The sequence below is a fragment of the Alexandromys fortis genome, unplaced genomic scaffold (genome assembly GCF_014885135.2).
Source record: "Alexandromys fortis isolate MF-2015 unplaced genomic scaffold, M_Fortis_MF-2015_v1.1 scaffold_3, whole genome shotgun sequence".
NCBI lineage: Eukaryota > Metazoa > Chordata > Mammalia > Rodentia > Cricetidae > Alexandromys > Alexandromys fortis.
The window spans coordinates 27,606,165-27,620,073 of NW_026067909.1; the positions used below are offsets into that span (position 1 = coordinate 27,606,165).

At 47.0% G+C, this 13,909-nt stretch overlaps 2 protein-coding genes across 6 annotated transcripts in view; one reads left to right on the plus strand and one right to left on the minus strand.

The window, feature by feature from the left end:
* The window catches only part of LOC126498222 (coordinator of PRMT5 and differentiation stimulator-like), an 11,282-nt gene extending 8,211 nt beyond the window's left edge, over positions 1-3,071 (plus strand). Inside the window, exons 2-4 of the mRNA XM_050136611.1 lie at positions 612-682; positions 2,006-2,208; positions 2,663-3,071. Coding sequence (XP_049992568.1) covers positions 612-682; positions 2,006-2,208; positions 2,663-2,832 — 444 coding nt within the window. The 3' untranslated portion in view covers positions 2,833-3,071. The remainder of the gene's footprint in view (positions 1-611; positions 683-2,005; positions 2,209-2,662) is intronic.
* An 835-nt stretch (positions 3,072-3,906) lies between these two features.
* Positions 3,907-12,690, minus strand: Champ1 (chromosome alignment maintaining phosphoprotein 1). 5 transcript variants are annotated; one of them, XM_050136578.1, is made up of 2 exons: positions 12,538-12,690; positions 3,907-7,477 (listed from the first exon to the last, which is right to left on the minus strand). In XM_050136578.1, exon 2 carries the CDS (start codon positions 7,433-7,435, stop codon positions 5,033-5,035), a length of 2,403 nt encoding a protein of 800 aa, XP_049992535.1. In that variant the 5' UTR covers positions 7,436-7,477; positions 12,538-12,690; the 3' UTR covers positions 3,907-5,032. The 5 variants fall into 5 exon arrangements, with proteins under 5 accessions (XP_049992535.1, XP_049992534.1, XP_049992536.1 ...); XM_050136577.1 differs by having other exon boundaries at positions 3,907-7,480; XM_050136579.1 differs by having other exon boundaries at positions 3,907-7,480; positions 12,561-12,679.
* Positions 12,691-13,909: the final 1,219 nt, after the last annotated feature.

Genomic DNA, 13,909 nt, shown 5'->3' on the forward strand with positions numbered 1-13,909 from the left:
TTCCAGCATCCTCACACAGACATGCATGCCAGCACCATACATACATACATACATACATACATACACCAATGTAAGAAGGAGTTGTTAGATATAAGGTTAAGTAACTGAAAAAGAGGTTTGCAGAGAAGTAGCAGGTGCAGGAAACAGCTACCAATCCCAGCCAGGAAAAGGAGACGAAGGCAGAGCTGCTCAAGTGACAGAGGAAGGGTTTACAGACAGACCTGGAATTAGAAACCCCGAGACCCAAGTGACAGAGGAAGGGTTTACAGACAGACCTGGAATCAGAAACCCTGAGACCCAGGAGCTGGCCAGATTGGCTCTAGAGTGTCTTGAGTGTGAAGTCCTGTACCCAGACTCCTGAAGAGGGCCCAGGGATGAGAGCAAAACTGGCCGCTGTCAGTTGGCCACAAGGAGGCTTTCCCAGTGGTGTAGCTGGAGAAGCATTGCTGGGTGATGCCTACAGGCCCAGCTTCTCTAGCCTTGCTGTGTCCTCAGGAGCAGGTGCTAACCCCGAAGTGTGAAGAGCACTATGGGAAGCTGGGCTCAGAGCGTCTGGGTAGTGACATGTCCCAGATACCCAAGTTCCTGGGTAATGATTTCTTCTTCCACAGGTTGGCTTTGCCGCAGCTGACCTCTCTGGTCAAGAGACAGAGACTGAGATGGCCATGGATCGACTAGGCAAGTAGACGGCAGAGACCTGGGGTGGATGTTGGAAGAGATGGAGAGAAAAAAAAGCATCATCCCTTAGCCTCATGCACTGTTTCTTGCTAGCCAGTCCTCTCTGCCAGTGAGTTACCTTCTCTGCCCAGTGTTTTGGTGGAACTCTTCATTTGGAGGCTTCAAGGAAGTACTCGACATTGTATGGATTCAGACTGCCTCATTTCACTGGGAGGAATAACTCGAGGCACTGAAAAGCACACAGAATATATAGGTAGAAAATTGTTTCAGTTCCAAGTCCAGGTTATAGTCCTTGAAGGGCTTACATTTTTTAATCCTTAGGTAAGTCACTTAGCCTTTCTGTATCTGCAAAATGGGCTGATGGTACCCCCTAGGGTTGCATGAGAGAATAACGCACTAGCCACTGTGTAATCATAGCTAAGTAAGAAATTCCCCCCCCTCTTTTTTTTTAACCATGCTTAGTGAACACGGGAAGAAAGTTGTAATGGGTAGGGCTGGTCTACAGATGAAGCCAGGATGGGTGTAATTGTAGCAACTGGCGGGTGCTAAGCACTCACTGTATTCCAGGCACAGCTCCGTGTTTCCTCTTTGCCTAAATAAATTCACAACAGCCTGGTTACTGTTTAAGGCACATAATAAGGTCTTAAAATGTGGCAAAAGATTTATACTATAAATTTACCATTTCGCTGTATTAACTCTTACAGTCTGGTGGTGTTCAGCTGTTGTGAATCAGTTAACTATCAGTCCAGTGGCACACTTAGTATTTGGCAGGACAAATCTGAACTTAGGTCACCAGGTTCTAGATTCCAGGCTCCTCGCATGTTGTTTATGAGACGTACCACAGCTGTTTCAGGCCAGTTGCTCCTTCCCTTAGCCCTGTGTCATCACAGGACGCCTGGCCTTGAAGGTCCATTGTCCTTCCCCAAGTTCAGGAAGAGGAGTGTGGGGACTGGCAGGCCCTGTTCTCTGCTGCCCTTTGTACTAGCACTCACTCTGACGAGCTTTGAAGAGGAAAGTGCAACACAGGCTTGACTGGAAAAGTACATCATTTGCCAGAGGCTTTTGGGTTCACTGGCGTATAAACTACCTGAAAATATCCCCTGTACAAGACCCTCTGTACTCAATGGCCTTGTCTAAGACAAGCATCTTATTGGGAGAAAATGATCAACCCTATTTTGAAAACACAATTTTATTTTATAAGTGTAAGTGCTCTGGTAACTAACGACTATGTGTGGATTTTTACCTACTCTTGGAAGGCTAACCATATGAGCAAAACTCCTCTGGTTTTATCAATTTAAAAACTTCTTTTTATTGATTTCATAGCCAGAGGAGCCCAGAGCATCCCTACTGGCAGCCCTGCCCATGCTGAGGGCCCAGGTGTGGAAGAGGATGGCTTTGTGGAGAAGGAAGACAATGGGGAACTGTACGCCTGGGAGCTGTCAGAAGGGCCACCCATGGAACAGGCTGCTGATCTCTTTAGCGAGGAGGACTGGGACTTGGAGCTGAGAGCAGACCAAGGCAATCCTTACGGTAGGTAGGGCGTGTCTGGGGGCTGAGCTGCAGCTACTCAGACCTTCCCATTTCCCCTAAAAGCCAATGATGGGAATGGGATCATATGCATGAACTCAGCTTCATCTTTGGTCAAGGTCTGGAATTTCTGCTTTTCTATATTAAAAACAAATTGTACCAACTCTACAATGTGTCGATTTGTTTCAATAAGAAAATTCTCTCCGAAAGTCTTAAGCTGAGCTGTGCAAACAGCAGTGGTCTGTGATCCATTTGTTTTCCTTTTTGCTTCAGAGAACATTGAGAAGGAAGAGGACAGATGAATTATTCAGAATGCCTTTCTTCAGGAGAGGAGGGGTGTGTGTGTGTGTCTATGACTGTTATTAAAATAATTGCAAGTCTTCCCTCTAAACTTTTCTTGTGCAATCCAGTTTAATTTCCCTCCTTCCTCTAACCTGTCTGTTGAAACTGTCTGCAGATGCCGATGACATCCAGGGGAGCATGTCTCAAGAGATTAAGCCTTGGGTGTGCTGTGCCCCGCAAGGAGACATGATGTATGACCCCAGCTGGCACCACCCCCCTCCACTGATACCACATTATTCTAGGATGGTCTTTGAAACAGGACAGTTTGATGATGCAGAAGACTAACTCGTCACTTTCTGCCTCGTGGGAGTTCGTGTTCTCCAGATCAAGGGTTGTTTCCTGTGTTCAGTGAGATGTCCTGTGCAGGCGTTGTTCCCAGGGTTCCTCAGCATGGGCCACAGGCGGCTGTTGACTGGGGCTGCCGCTCTTCATTTTGTTGTTAGTTCTGTTGTTGTTGTTAATGGACACTTGGGTATGTGTTGGCATTTTTGTGTTCTTTATAAAGGAAAAAATAACTCAGTGTTCTTTGCATTTCTTCCTTATGATTGTGTACTTCTGACCAAGGTTTGTCCCTTCATTGAATTATTTTTTGGTTTTGATTTTGTTTTTTGAGACAGGGTTTCTCTGTGAAACAGCACAGTCTGTCCTGGAACTCGCTTTGTAGACCAGGCTGGCCTTGACATCCACCTGTCTCTGCCTCAAGTGCTGGGATTAAAGGCACGTGCTACTATCACCTGGCAACCATGGCAACTCTTACAAAGAAAACATTTAATTGAAGCGGCTCGCTTACAGTTCAGAGGTTTAGGCAAAATCCATAACCTGTTTAGTCTCTCCTTAACTCTACAGTCACAACCAAATGGCCAGAGCCACCAAGTTCTGTTTCTTGCTGGGACTGGGAACACTGAAATACAATTAGTACTTTCTCAAACTACAGCAGAGACTTGAGTGGATGGAGATGCTCTCGGCATTAGTGAAGCACACCTAGTGTACTTGAGGGCATTTTCCGGGGTGGGTCATGAAGACTCTGCTCCAGCCAAACCACTAGCAGATTAAAAACCGAATATCTATTGGGAGGTGGTGCACACTTGGCAGAAGGTTCGTCCCTGGAATGTACCTTTGAGGGATGTACCTAGGCCCAGGTCTTTTCCCCATTCCTTTTCTCTTTCTCTTAGAAGCCATGAGGTGAGCAGTGTTCCTCTGCCATGCCCTTCCTCCTTGCCACGGGACTACAAGCCACTGAAACTCCCCAACCCATGAGCCAAAACAAGACTTTCCTATCTCCTCAGATAATCTGTCACAATGACAGAAGTCTGGCTATAATGCAATTATTTAAAAAAAAAAAAAACACCAGTGAAGATATTAACATGAAAGTCTTTTTTTAATTTGGTTGATACACGTTTAACAAAATATGTTAGAATAACAATCTATGACGAGAAACAAGGTATTTACAATAAGAAAATTGTGTGAGACAAAATCAAGATGATCTACAGGAACGCTTTCTGAGACAGGGTTTCACTGTGCAGCCCAGGCTGGGCTCAAGTGATCCCGACCTCAGCCTCTCATGTAACTGAGGCTAGCTTGTCTACTACCTCACTAGCTCTTAATTCTTAACCGAATCTGGAAGACTTTCAGCTCCTACTCATTACCTAGATCTTGAGCCCCAGCAGGCTCAGGAATAGGAGGTATAAACTCTTAACAAGTTTGGCAATTAAGGATCATCTGTTAATGTGAGCTGGCAGGGACACCACAAGGAAGACTCCATTGGAAAAAACTACAGATAAGCGTAACCTCAGTCACTTGGCCTTTTCAGTCTTTGCAGAAACTATCAAAACTGCCTTAAATACCTACTCAACTGTCCTTTCAGCAGAAAACCGTGACCTGAAGGACTCCAGCTCCCGACAACATAAAAGTTAATGAACATCAAAAATATTAAAGATTCTTAAACTAATTTTACATGAAAAAAGGATATAAAAGTCATTCAAAAGTACACTTGAGGCTAACAAAGATTTTCTCAGATTTACTTTTCATGCTCAATTCTCAATCCTTTTTTTTTTTTAAAGTTACTGGGGACTGAGCCATGGGACAGTTAGTATGCAAAACATGCTAGGTAAGTGCTCTCCCACTGAGCCCTCTACCTAATAATTTTTATGATCTGAAATCAATTACACACACGGGGTGGGGGGAGGTTTTATAGGTTTAAATTCTCTTGCTTAATAAATGCCTACCTCCCCCAATCCTTGTACTGTGACTCAAATAAGCTTAAGGGTAATGCACTATATCCATCTGGAATACATTAATAGAAATGCATTGACTTAGAAAACAGCCAGCCACATAAATGAGGTCACATGAAAAAATAACCAAGCGCTTACTCTTTGTAACACTATTAAGACAAACAGAACACTACACACACACACACCATCTACTAGCCCACTTGACAAGCTGTGAGTTTGGCAAACATCGCAGAGCAAGTACTGTTGTTTGAAAGTCACATCTGTGGCTCTTCCAATGGCGACTCAAGAGCTTCCATCAGCTTCTTATTTGCCTCTTCATTAAACCGGCTTTGACAATGAGTTAAATGTTTCTTAAAGCCTCTTGGGAAATTTGATTCAAAATTACAGCGTGGACATTTAAGTAAACTTTGCCCATGGGCTGCGACGTGATTTTTAAGGAGAGACTCCAAGAGAAACGCCTTCCCACAAATTGTGCACTTGTACGGACTATGCACATTGTGTTTATTAACCAGGTGATGCAAAACAGCGCCTTTCTTCATGGCACGGCAGCAGCAAATTTTGCAGTAGTATTTCCCTTTTCCACGCTTCATGTACTTTGCGATCTCCTCCTCAGAAATGAAGGCCTCTTTCTCTTCGGTGAACTGACGTACGTTCTTGGACTGTTCTGGACTACTCATCTCCACTTTGTTCTCTTTGCCAAAGTCAACAGACTCGACATCCACCTGCTCTTGGTCGCTGCTGGACTCCTGGCCCTTGATGTCTATGGCATCTAAATCTGTTCTCAGGTACTCACTACTACTGAGCTCAGCATCCGAGTTCTCTTGACTGTCTTTCTTGAGCTTCTTTGAAGGAGGAAATAGAGCATCCTCTAGCAGTTTCTTAGGTGCAGCCAGAAGCCCTTCCTGGACCAGACTATCACATTTTGCAGCATCATCTACAGCTTCCAGCTGTAGCTCATCACCAAGCTCAGTGGTCTTCTGAGCGTTGGAGATCACAGCAGATTTGGGGAGCTCAGGGAAAAGTACATGCTTCCGGGGCTCTGGGAAAAGTGCACGTTTCCGTGGCTCTGGAGAAGCAGGAAGGACTGCTTTGGTGGGCTCAGGAAACAGTGTGGATTTCCTAGCCTCAGCATCTAGAGAGAGGACAGGCTTCCATATGTCTGAGGCCACCTTTGGGGGCTCAGATGAGCCAGAAGGATGTTTCCGTGTCTCAGGGAAGACGCTAGGCTTCTGAGATTCTGTAATGAAGGAGGACTTCCAGACGTCAGGAGACCCACGAGAACTTTTCTGGGACTCAGGGAAATCCAGTGAAGCAGGAGAACTTTTCCGCTGGTCAGGAGAAAGTTTCCAAAGGTCTGGGGACCCTGAAGGCTTCCTGAGCTCCGGAGATCCTGCTGGACTTCGGATCTCAGGAGAGAGGGGTGGGCCCGGTCTGCGAAGCTCAGGAGACACAGGGGGCACTGCCTTCCAGTGTTCGGGTGACAAAGCAAGAGCTGTCTTTCTGAGCTCAGGGGGTCCAGACTTCCATGACTCTGGAGATGTGGGGGGTGTTTTCCAGGAACCAGATGAGACTGAAGACTTCCAGGATGCAGTGGACACAGATGGAGCTGGCTTCCAAGGCCCAGGAGATACAGAAGGTATTGGCTTCCAAGGTCCAGGAGACAAAGATGGAGCAGGTTTAGATGACTTCCAAGGTCCTGAGGTTGCTGAAGGACTGGATTTCCAAGGCCGAGGAGAACCAGGTGGACCTGGCTTCCAGGAACCTGGTGATACTGCTGGGGTTGGTCTCCGAGGCTCTGAAGTGACGGCAGGGAATGGCTTCCAAAGTTCAGGAGACTCTGATGGGGATGGCTTCCTTGGCTCAGGGGAGGCAGTCCGTGTAGGCTTCCGAGACTCTGGAGATGCAGTTAGGGATGGCCCCCAAGGCTCAGGCGATGTGGCCAGAACTGGTGACTCTGGAGACAAGGTGGAAGGGGGAGCCCCTGTATCGGCAAAAGGAGAGTGCTTCTGGGGTTTGGAACTAACAAGAGCAGACTTGACGGACTCAGGGGAAGCAGGGGCAGGCTTCTGCAGCTCAGACACCATGCTGGCTGGGTCGACACATTCAGGGGAAGAAACAGAAGCAGTTTTTGAGGCCTCAGCAGGAAGACAAGGGGCCTGTTGCTCAGGAGAAACAACAGGGCCAGAGTCCTCAGGCTCCAGAGCAGGAGGAACAGACTTATGTGGCTCTGGAGACAAACTCGGACCAATTTTCTGTGTTTCCATGGGGAGAGCTGGAGTGGGCCTCACTTCTGCTGGGTCCAAGGCTGTGCTCTGGTGTTCGGGAAGGGAAGGGCTTTCCACAGTCTCGGTCTCTTTGCTCAGCTGGTCCTTTGGTTTGTCCCTCCACTTCTCTGAGGCTGCGTGTTTGGCTGTGATGTGATAGTACACATTGGAGTACATCTTGCTGGTAAAGAAGCACTGATGGCAGTGGAAGAGCTTCGCACTCTTCTGGTAAAATATCATCTTGCCGAGTCCTCCAGCATCCATATCATCACAAAACTCCGGATGGATGGAGCCCATGTGGATCTGCACGTTCTCATAATCGGTGCCTCTGAAACCACAGTGGTCACAGTCCAGGTTCAGCGATGGTTTGTGAGGCTCCTGACACACTTCCATCTTCGGTCAACGCAAACAGCTAGGCCTTAATGGCTTTCCACCCTGCTGCGATACAGAAGGGGGGGGGGGTTACTGCTGAAGACACTGGGGTGAGTTTCAAGTTCAGACAGCAGACATTGCTGCAGACACTGCTCCTCAAGACTGCTAAGGGAGACTGAGTCTACAGACCATCTCATCACCTGGTTGGCCTCAAGTTCTTGATCTGCCTGCCATGTTTCCCACATGCTAGGATTACAAACACATTACCACACTTGGCTAAGTTATGCTTTCTTACGCTATTATTTTTTAATCATTTAGTATTTTTCTAATTCCAATCATTTCATTCTTCTTTTTAACATTTGTATCATTTGGTTTGCTGTTTTTCATTTTTATTTAAGTTTTTTAAGCCTGGCAGTGGTGGCACACGCCTTTAATCCCAGCACTCGGGAGGCAGAGGCAGGCAAATCTCTGAGTTCAAGGCCAGCCTGGTCTACAAGAGCTAGTTCCAGGACAGACCCCAAAGCTACAGAGAAACCCTGTATCAAAAAAACAAAAAAAAGGACAATAAAATAACTAAATAAAACAAAACTTCAAGAGCTGTTTTTTTTTTTTTTAAATTTCAGATATGTGCTGTGTTTACATAATCCTCCCCTTTCCAATTCCTCCAGTGTTGTTAGCCTCCATCAAACTCACGGTTTAATTATTACCTCCCCACACGCAAATAAATATATAGATACAACCTGCTGAGCTCATTTAGAGTATCTTGTATAGATGTTTTTAGGGCTGGTCACTTCATATTGGATAAGCAATTAGGGGGTTCATCCCGAGGGAAGTCTGCCTGGAACTCTTTTATCTAGGGTAAGGTCAGGTGAGATTTCCTCAATCCACATTGTGCCTTAGTTTCTTGGTGCTGTGAGTTGAACATGGGGCTTTGCACATGCTGGTAAGTGCTCAAATCTGAGCTCCAATTTTACTGCATTAAATCTGCATCTTAATCTTCCTAACAGAAGGACATAGAAATCTAAACTCAATTTTACCCCAAATCACCTGTTATACAACCCCTTCTTCACTAATGTAATGTTCAATTTAGTATTACTGAATTTTCTGTCTACTCTAAACCCCAGCTTTCAGCACTTCCCTCTTTCTCACCGCTCCATTACCAACTCGGGCATGCTACACTCTCAGCACAGGGGCAACACCTGCCAACACAGGTTTCTAACTCTTACCATAGCAAGCTAAGTCATATTGCAAAATCTTCTCACACTGTCAAGCCTGCTGTCCTGGCTATTCAGGAAGCTAAGGGCGAGAGGATCACTTGAACCTAAGAGTGAGTTCTGAGGCTAGCCTGGGAAGCACAGTGAGACTGGGTCTCTAAAACTAAATCTATTTTCTCATTAAATGAGAATCCACCATTTACCAAAAGTACCAGTCACCATATTCCTTCCATGTCCTCAGTGAGCATTACAGATTGTAGCATTTAAAACACACAGGGTCTCCCTAAGTTGAAGAGCAGTGTATAAAACAATTTAATAACATTTAAGGTATTGTTACTGGCATTGCTGGTTTGGCTTTTCTCAGACAAAGTCTTAATATATCCCTGACTTCCCTGGAACTCTCTGTAGACCAGGATGGCCTTGAACTTACAGGAACCTTCCTCCTCCTGGCTTCCAAGTGCTGGAACTAAGGAAAGCCATGTCAGGCCTCACTGTGCCATTACTGTTTTCTCTACTTGCTTCAGTGGCACCTTGTTACCTACCAAATAGGCGAATCCACTCATCCTTTAGAGAGGCCACCTTAAAGCGCAGGCACATTTCCCACTCTGTCTCAATTCCCCTTCAGACCCAGTCAGATGCGTACGTCCCAGACCAGCACCACCTGTCACCTCAGCTTGACTCCATGCCAGGCCAAACCATCCATTTGTTCACTTCCATAACCATTCACATCGCCAGCAGTGTGTGCTCAGAAAGCACTGGAGCGGTCAGAGCGCAGTCCCATGAAGACTGGGAACTTCCCAACTAGGGAAGACCTGTGTGCCCAGTTCAAGAATCAAGAGCTTTAAGGAGGATCAGAAGCTCAAAGTCACCCACAGCTGCATACTGTGTGTTCCAGGCCTGGGATATACAGACCCTGTCTTAAAAGTAAAAAAGTAGCAACAACTCCAATACACAGCTGAGGAAACTTAACCCTAACATGAAATGCCATAGTCAGCGTTAGGCAATAACCAGAACCTGACAAAGGACAAGGTCTCCTAGTACACCACGATAAAACTAGCACAGAAAAGCCAGTGCACGCAGGCTTTGGAATCCACGTATCAACAGCAAAAACACAGGGCCCTCCTCTAGCCTGCAGTTCTAGACAAGCATCCCCGCCCCAAGACAGGGTTTCTCTGTGTACCCTGGCTAGCCTGGAACTAACTCTGTAGACCAGGCTGGCCAGGAACTGGGAGAGATTCGCCTGACTCTGCCTACAGAGTGCTGGAATTAAAGGCATGCAAGAATACTTTAAAGAGTCTCTAATAGGGGTCAGGGGTGTAGCTAATGGAACAGTAATTGCCTAGAATGTGTAAGGCCATAGGCTTGATTCAGTCATGAGCAATGGAAGTAAGGGGTGTGGGGGTGGATCTTGGCTAATATGCAAACACAGCAGGTTGGCAAGCTGTATTTAAAAAAAAAATCACTCATGGACCAGGCGGTGGTGGCATACGCCTTTAATCCCAGCACTCTGGAGGCGGAGGCAGGTGGATCTCTGTGAGTTCGAGGACAAAAAAAAAAAAAAATCACTTATGAATAAAGTCATGTAATGTCACTAAAGAAAACTTATGGCTAATATAGAAAAGTTTTATTTTTCTAAAAATTTATATATTTGAGCATTTTGCTTACATTTATGTCTGTGCTCTCCATGTGTACCTGGTACCCACAGAGGTCAGAAGAGCATCAGATCCCCCGGAACTAGGGCTGCAGACAGTTGTGAGCAACCCCGTGGGAGATGAGAATCAACCTAGGTTTTCTGCAAGAATAAGTTTCTTAACCACTGAGCCAGCTCTACAGTCCCAGATAGGTTTTATATAATGCTTTATCATAAATGGGAAGTGTTTTGTCAAGTAGTACCACAAAGAAATTAGTAATTGCTACAGGATCAAAATAGCCTATAGGACTTGGGCCCAACCTCTCCATTTTACAATGGAGAAAAAAAAAAAAAAGAGTAAGTCTCCATCTTTTTAAACTTTGTTAGCACTCTTTTCTATTGGGGGAGGAGTGAGACAGGGTTTCTTTGTGTAGTTCTGGCTGTCCTGGAACTCGCTCTGTAGACCAGGCGGGCCTCGAACTCAGAATCCACCTGCCTCTGCCTCCCGAGTGCTAGCATTCTTAAGGGATTTTTAAATGAAAACAATTGTTTGGTTTTTTTTTTTTAATACAATATATTCTGATGATGATCTGCCTCCCCCAACTCTTCCCAGACCCGCCCCACTAACCCAACTCCACACCCTCCCTTTCTTGAGAGGAAGTAAAGAGGCCTGATTCCAAATCTTTGCTAACAATGCACACAGATTTCAGTCTAGAGTCCAGCAATCCTAACACTAACTGTAAAAGGCTAGTTACTGGCGCTGCTGGTCGGCTGATCACATGGCATTCTTCAACACAGTGGTACACTATAAGGCATCCATCGCACAGCTGCTCCTACCCATTTTCTTCCTTGAGACCTAATACTATTGATAGAGACAAGGTCTCTCTGCATAGCTCTGGCTGCCCTGGAACTCACTATGCACACCAGGCTGGTCTCCAACTGAGGGCCACCTGAACCTGCTTCCCGAGCATGCCACCCCGCCCAGCCTTCCCGACAGTCCTTTAAAAATACATTTGGATGTGCATTTTGATATCAACAATTCAACACAGAACACATGTAAGCTAACTGGCTATGGAAGCTATACTCGCTGTCAACTTGACATACTGGGGAAAGGGAGCCTCAACTGAAGAACTGTCTCTGATTAGTTCATGGGCGTGTCTGTGGAGGTGTTTCCTTGATTTCTCAAGACGTAGAAGAGACCATCCCTAAACAAGCTGGCTTTGCTGTATCCGAAAGGCAGCTGAATTGTGAGGCAGGGGCAGACCAGTCAGCATCTTCCCCCGTGTTTGCTGCTTGAGTTCCTGCCCTCAATTCCGTCAACAGCGGGCTGGAACCTGTAAGATGAACCCTTTCCTCCCGCAAATTACTTCTCATCACAGCAGCAGAAAGCAGACCAGGACACCGGTTCTATCAGTCTGCACACACTGCCTAACTGTGTTCTTTATGAATAAAGGGTTTGGTTTTGTTGTTGATTTTCAAGGGTATAAATTTCGACTGGTTTTGTGTTTAAAGAAAACAGAAACCACAAAGAAGTCCCACGTTTCCCCATATTTTTCGATTCTATTGGCAGTCAGCGTTAATTAGTGGGGCAATTTGTGAGGACTGATATTTTGTTCTCCGGTGCCAGGATGGAACCTAAGGCCTTATACTCTTGCTAAGGGCTCACTACTTAGGGCACCCATAGTTCAGGGGAGAGGTCGCTCTGGATGCTGCAGCGCTGAACATCACCTGTGCACCTTTAGGGTCCTTCGAGCAACTTACTACTCTCCGAGTTCCCTAAGTTCTTGACAAGTACGATCTCTTTACCTGGGGGGGTAGAACTGATGGGCACCGGGCAACCTCAAGTTTAAACGGGAGGCAACGCTAGACTGGTACCAGTTTATACTCCACGGCAAAGTGCCAAAGCGTTGGCTCTTACTTGGAAACACAGGGCTCGGTAGCTGCCGTCTGAAAGGCCCCCCTGGACAAGGTTAACCCCGTGCGTGGTCCACGTGGGGGATGTGGCGTCTGCTGTGGGCCGCCCTCTGGAGAGCAGCCCTACATCCACCTCGAGACCGACATTGATCCGTCCCATTCCGCGAGCCGCCAGGCGACACCGGCAGAAGCAAGGGGGGGGGGCGAAAAGACCGGCCACCGAGGCGGAGAGCAGGAGGAGCCCACCGCACGCTCCGGCCTCCAGGCCGCGCCAAGCGCGCCAAGGCGCCCGCCCGCCCACCCTCACCCACTCCCCACCAAGGCACCCGCCCGCCCGCCCGCAAGCTGCACCCCGCAGCCCGTACCGAGGCGCCCGCCAACTCCTCACCCTCCGGCGAGGTGTCCTGGAGTGAAGAGGAGGAAACGCCCACAGGAAACGCCGGGCGGGCCGCACGGCCTCGGGAATGGCGGCTGGACGCAAGACCAGCCGGGAAGTATCGCGCGCCCGCACCGGAAGTGCCGTCGCGTGCCTCCGGGTCTCCCCCTCCCCCGGCCCTTAAGGTTCCCAGCTGAGCCAGGCTTGGGGAGGCAGCCGGCCAGCCCCTGGCGTGGGCTAGGCTCTCCACGTCATCTTTCGTTTGTTTTCCTTTTGTCTTTTGTTTTGTTCCTTCTGATGAAGGACGCACACTCTCCATAATAGGAATACAACACAAATATAAAGCTTTTAGAAGACAGTAAACAGGTTTCATGTCTCCAAACTCAAACCCCAGAAATCGTTTTCAATTGCAGTGCGCTCGCCTTTCGTTTTAATATTAGTCTGTCTGAAAGACTGTGAACTGACCTTACTTAGGACACCTATGTAATTTCTGAAGTGTTTGCCTTTTTGTTGTCGTTGTTTTGGTTTCTTATAGTTTTGATTTTGGATGCTGAGCGAAATGAACCCAGGGCTTCTTCCTTTAAGCATCCCATGCTGTCTGATACATTAAACATTCGTGATTTTTTTTTTTTTTTAGTTTTTCAAGACAGGGTTTCTCTGTAGCTTTGGAGCCTGTCCTGGCACTAGCTCTTGTAGACCAGGCTGGCCTCGAACTCACAGAGATCCACCTGTCTCTGTCTCCAGAGTGCTGGGATTAAAGGCGTGCGCCACCACCGCCCGGCAACATTCGTGATTTTTTGATTGGTTGGCTTGCTTTAAAACAGGATCTCACCCTCTGTAGCCTGAGATTCACCTGTCTCCGCCTCCCAGGTGCTGGGATCAGAAGCACTTGCCACTATTCCCTAAACCACTGCTGTTGCACTGAGTCAAACCAAGGGTCAGCTCACTTCTTGGGGGTCCTCTTGACCGCCACTTTTTGGTGCGAATCTCTCCATGTTTGGAATCAGCTCTTGTCAATCATTGGGATTGGGAGATCCTGGAGACCATACAGGTAGAGTCCGGAAGCCTACGGAGTAGAGAAGCAGGGCTACCTGGCAGCTCAGGGAAGTGAGTTATGGGGTGGGGCAAAGCAGGGTCTCTCAGAAATAGAGAAGCAAGATTTGGGAGACCTATGAGGTGCAAAGGAGCTGAGTCTACCTGGTGGTACTGTATATTGTTCCTTGTTAGGATATAGAAATGCAACTGATTTTATTTGTGACCTAATATCCTACTACTTTGCTAATGTATTTTATTAGCTCCTGAGAGTTGTGTGTGTGCATGTCTGGAATCTTCAGGGACATATAAAACTCGTATAACCTAAA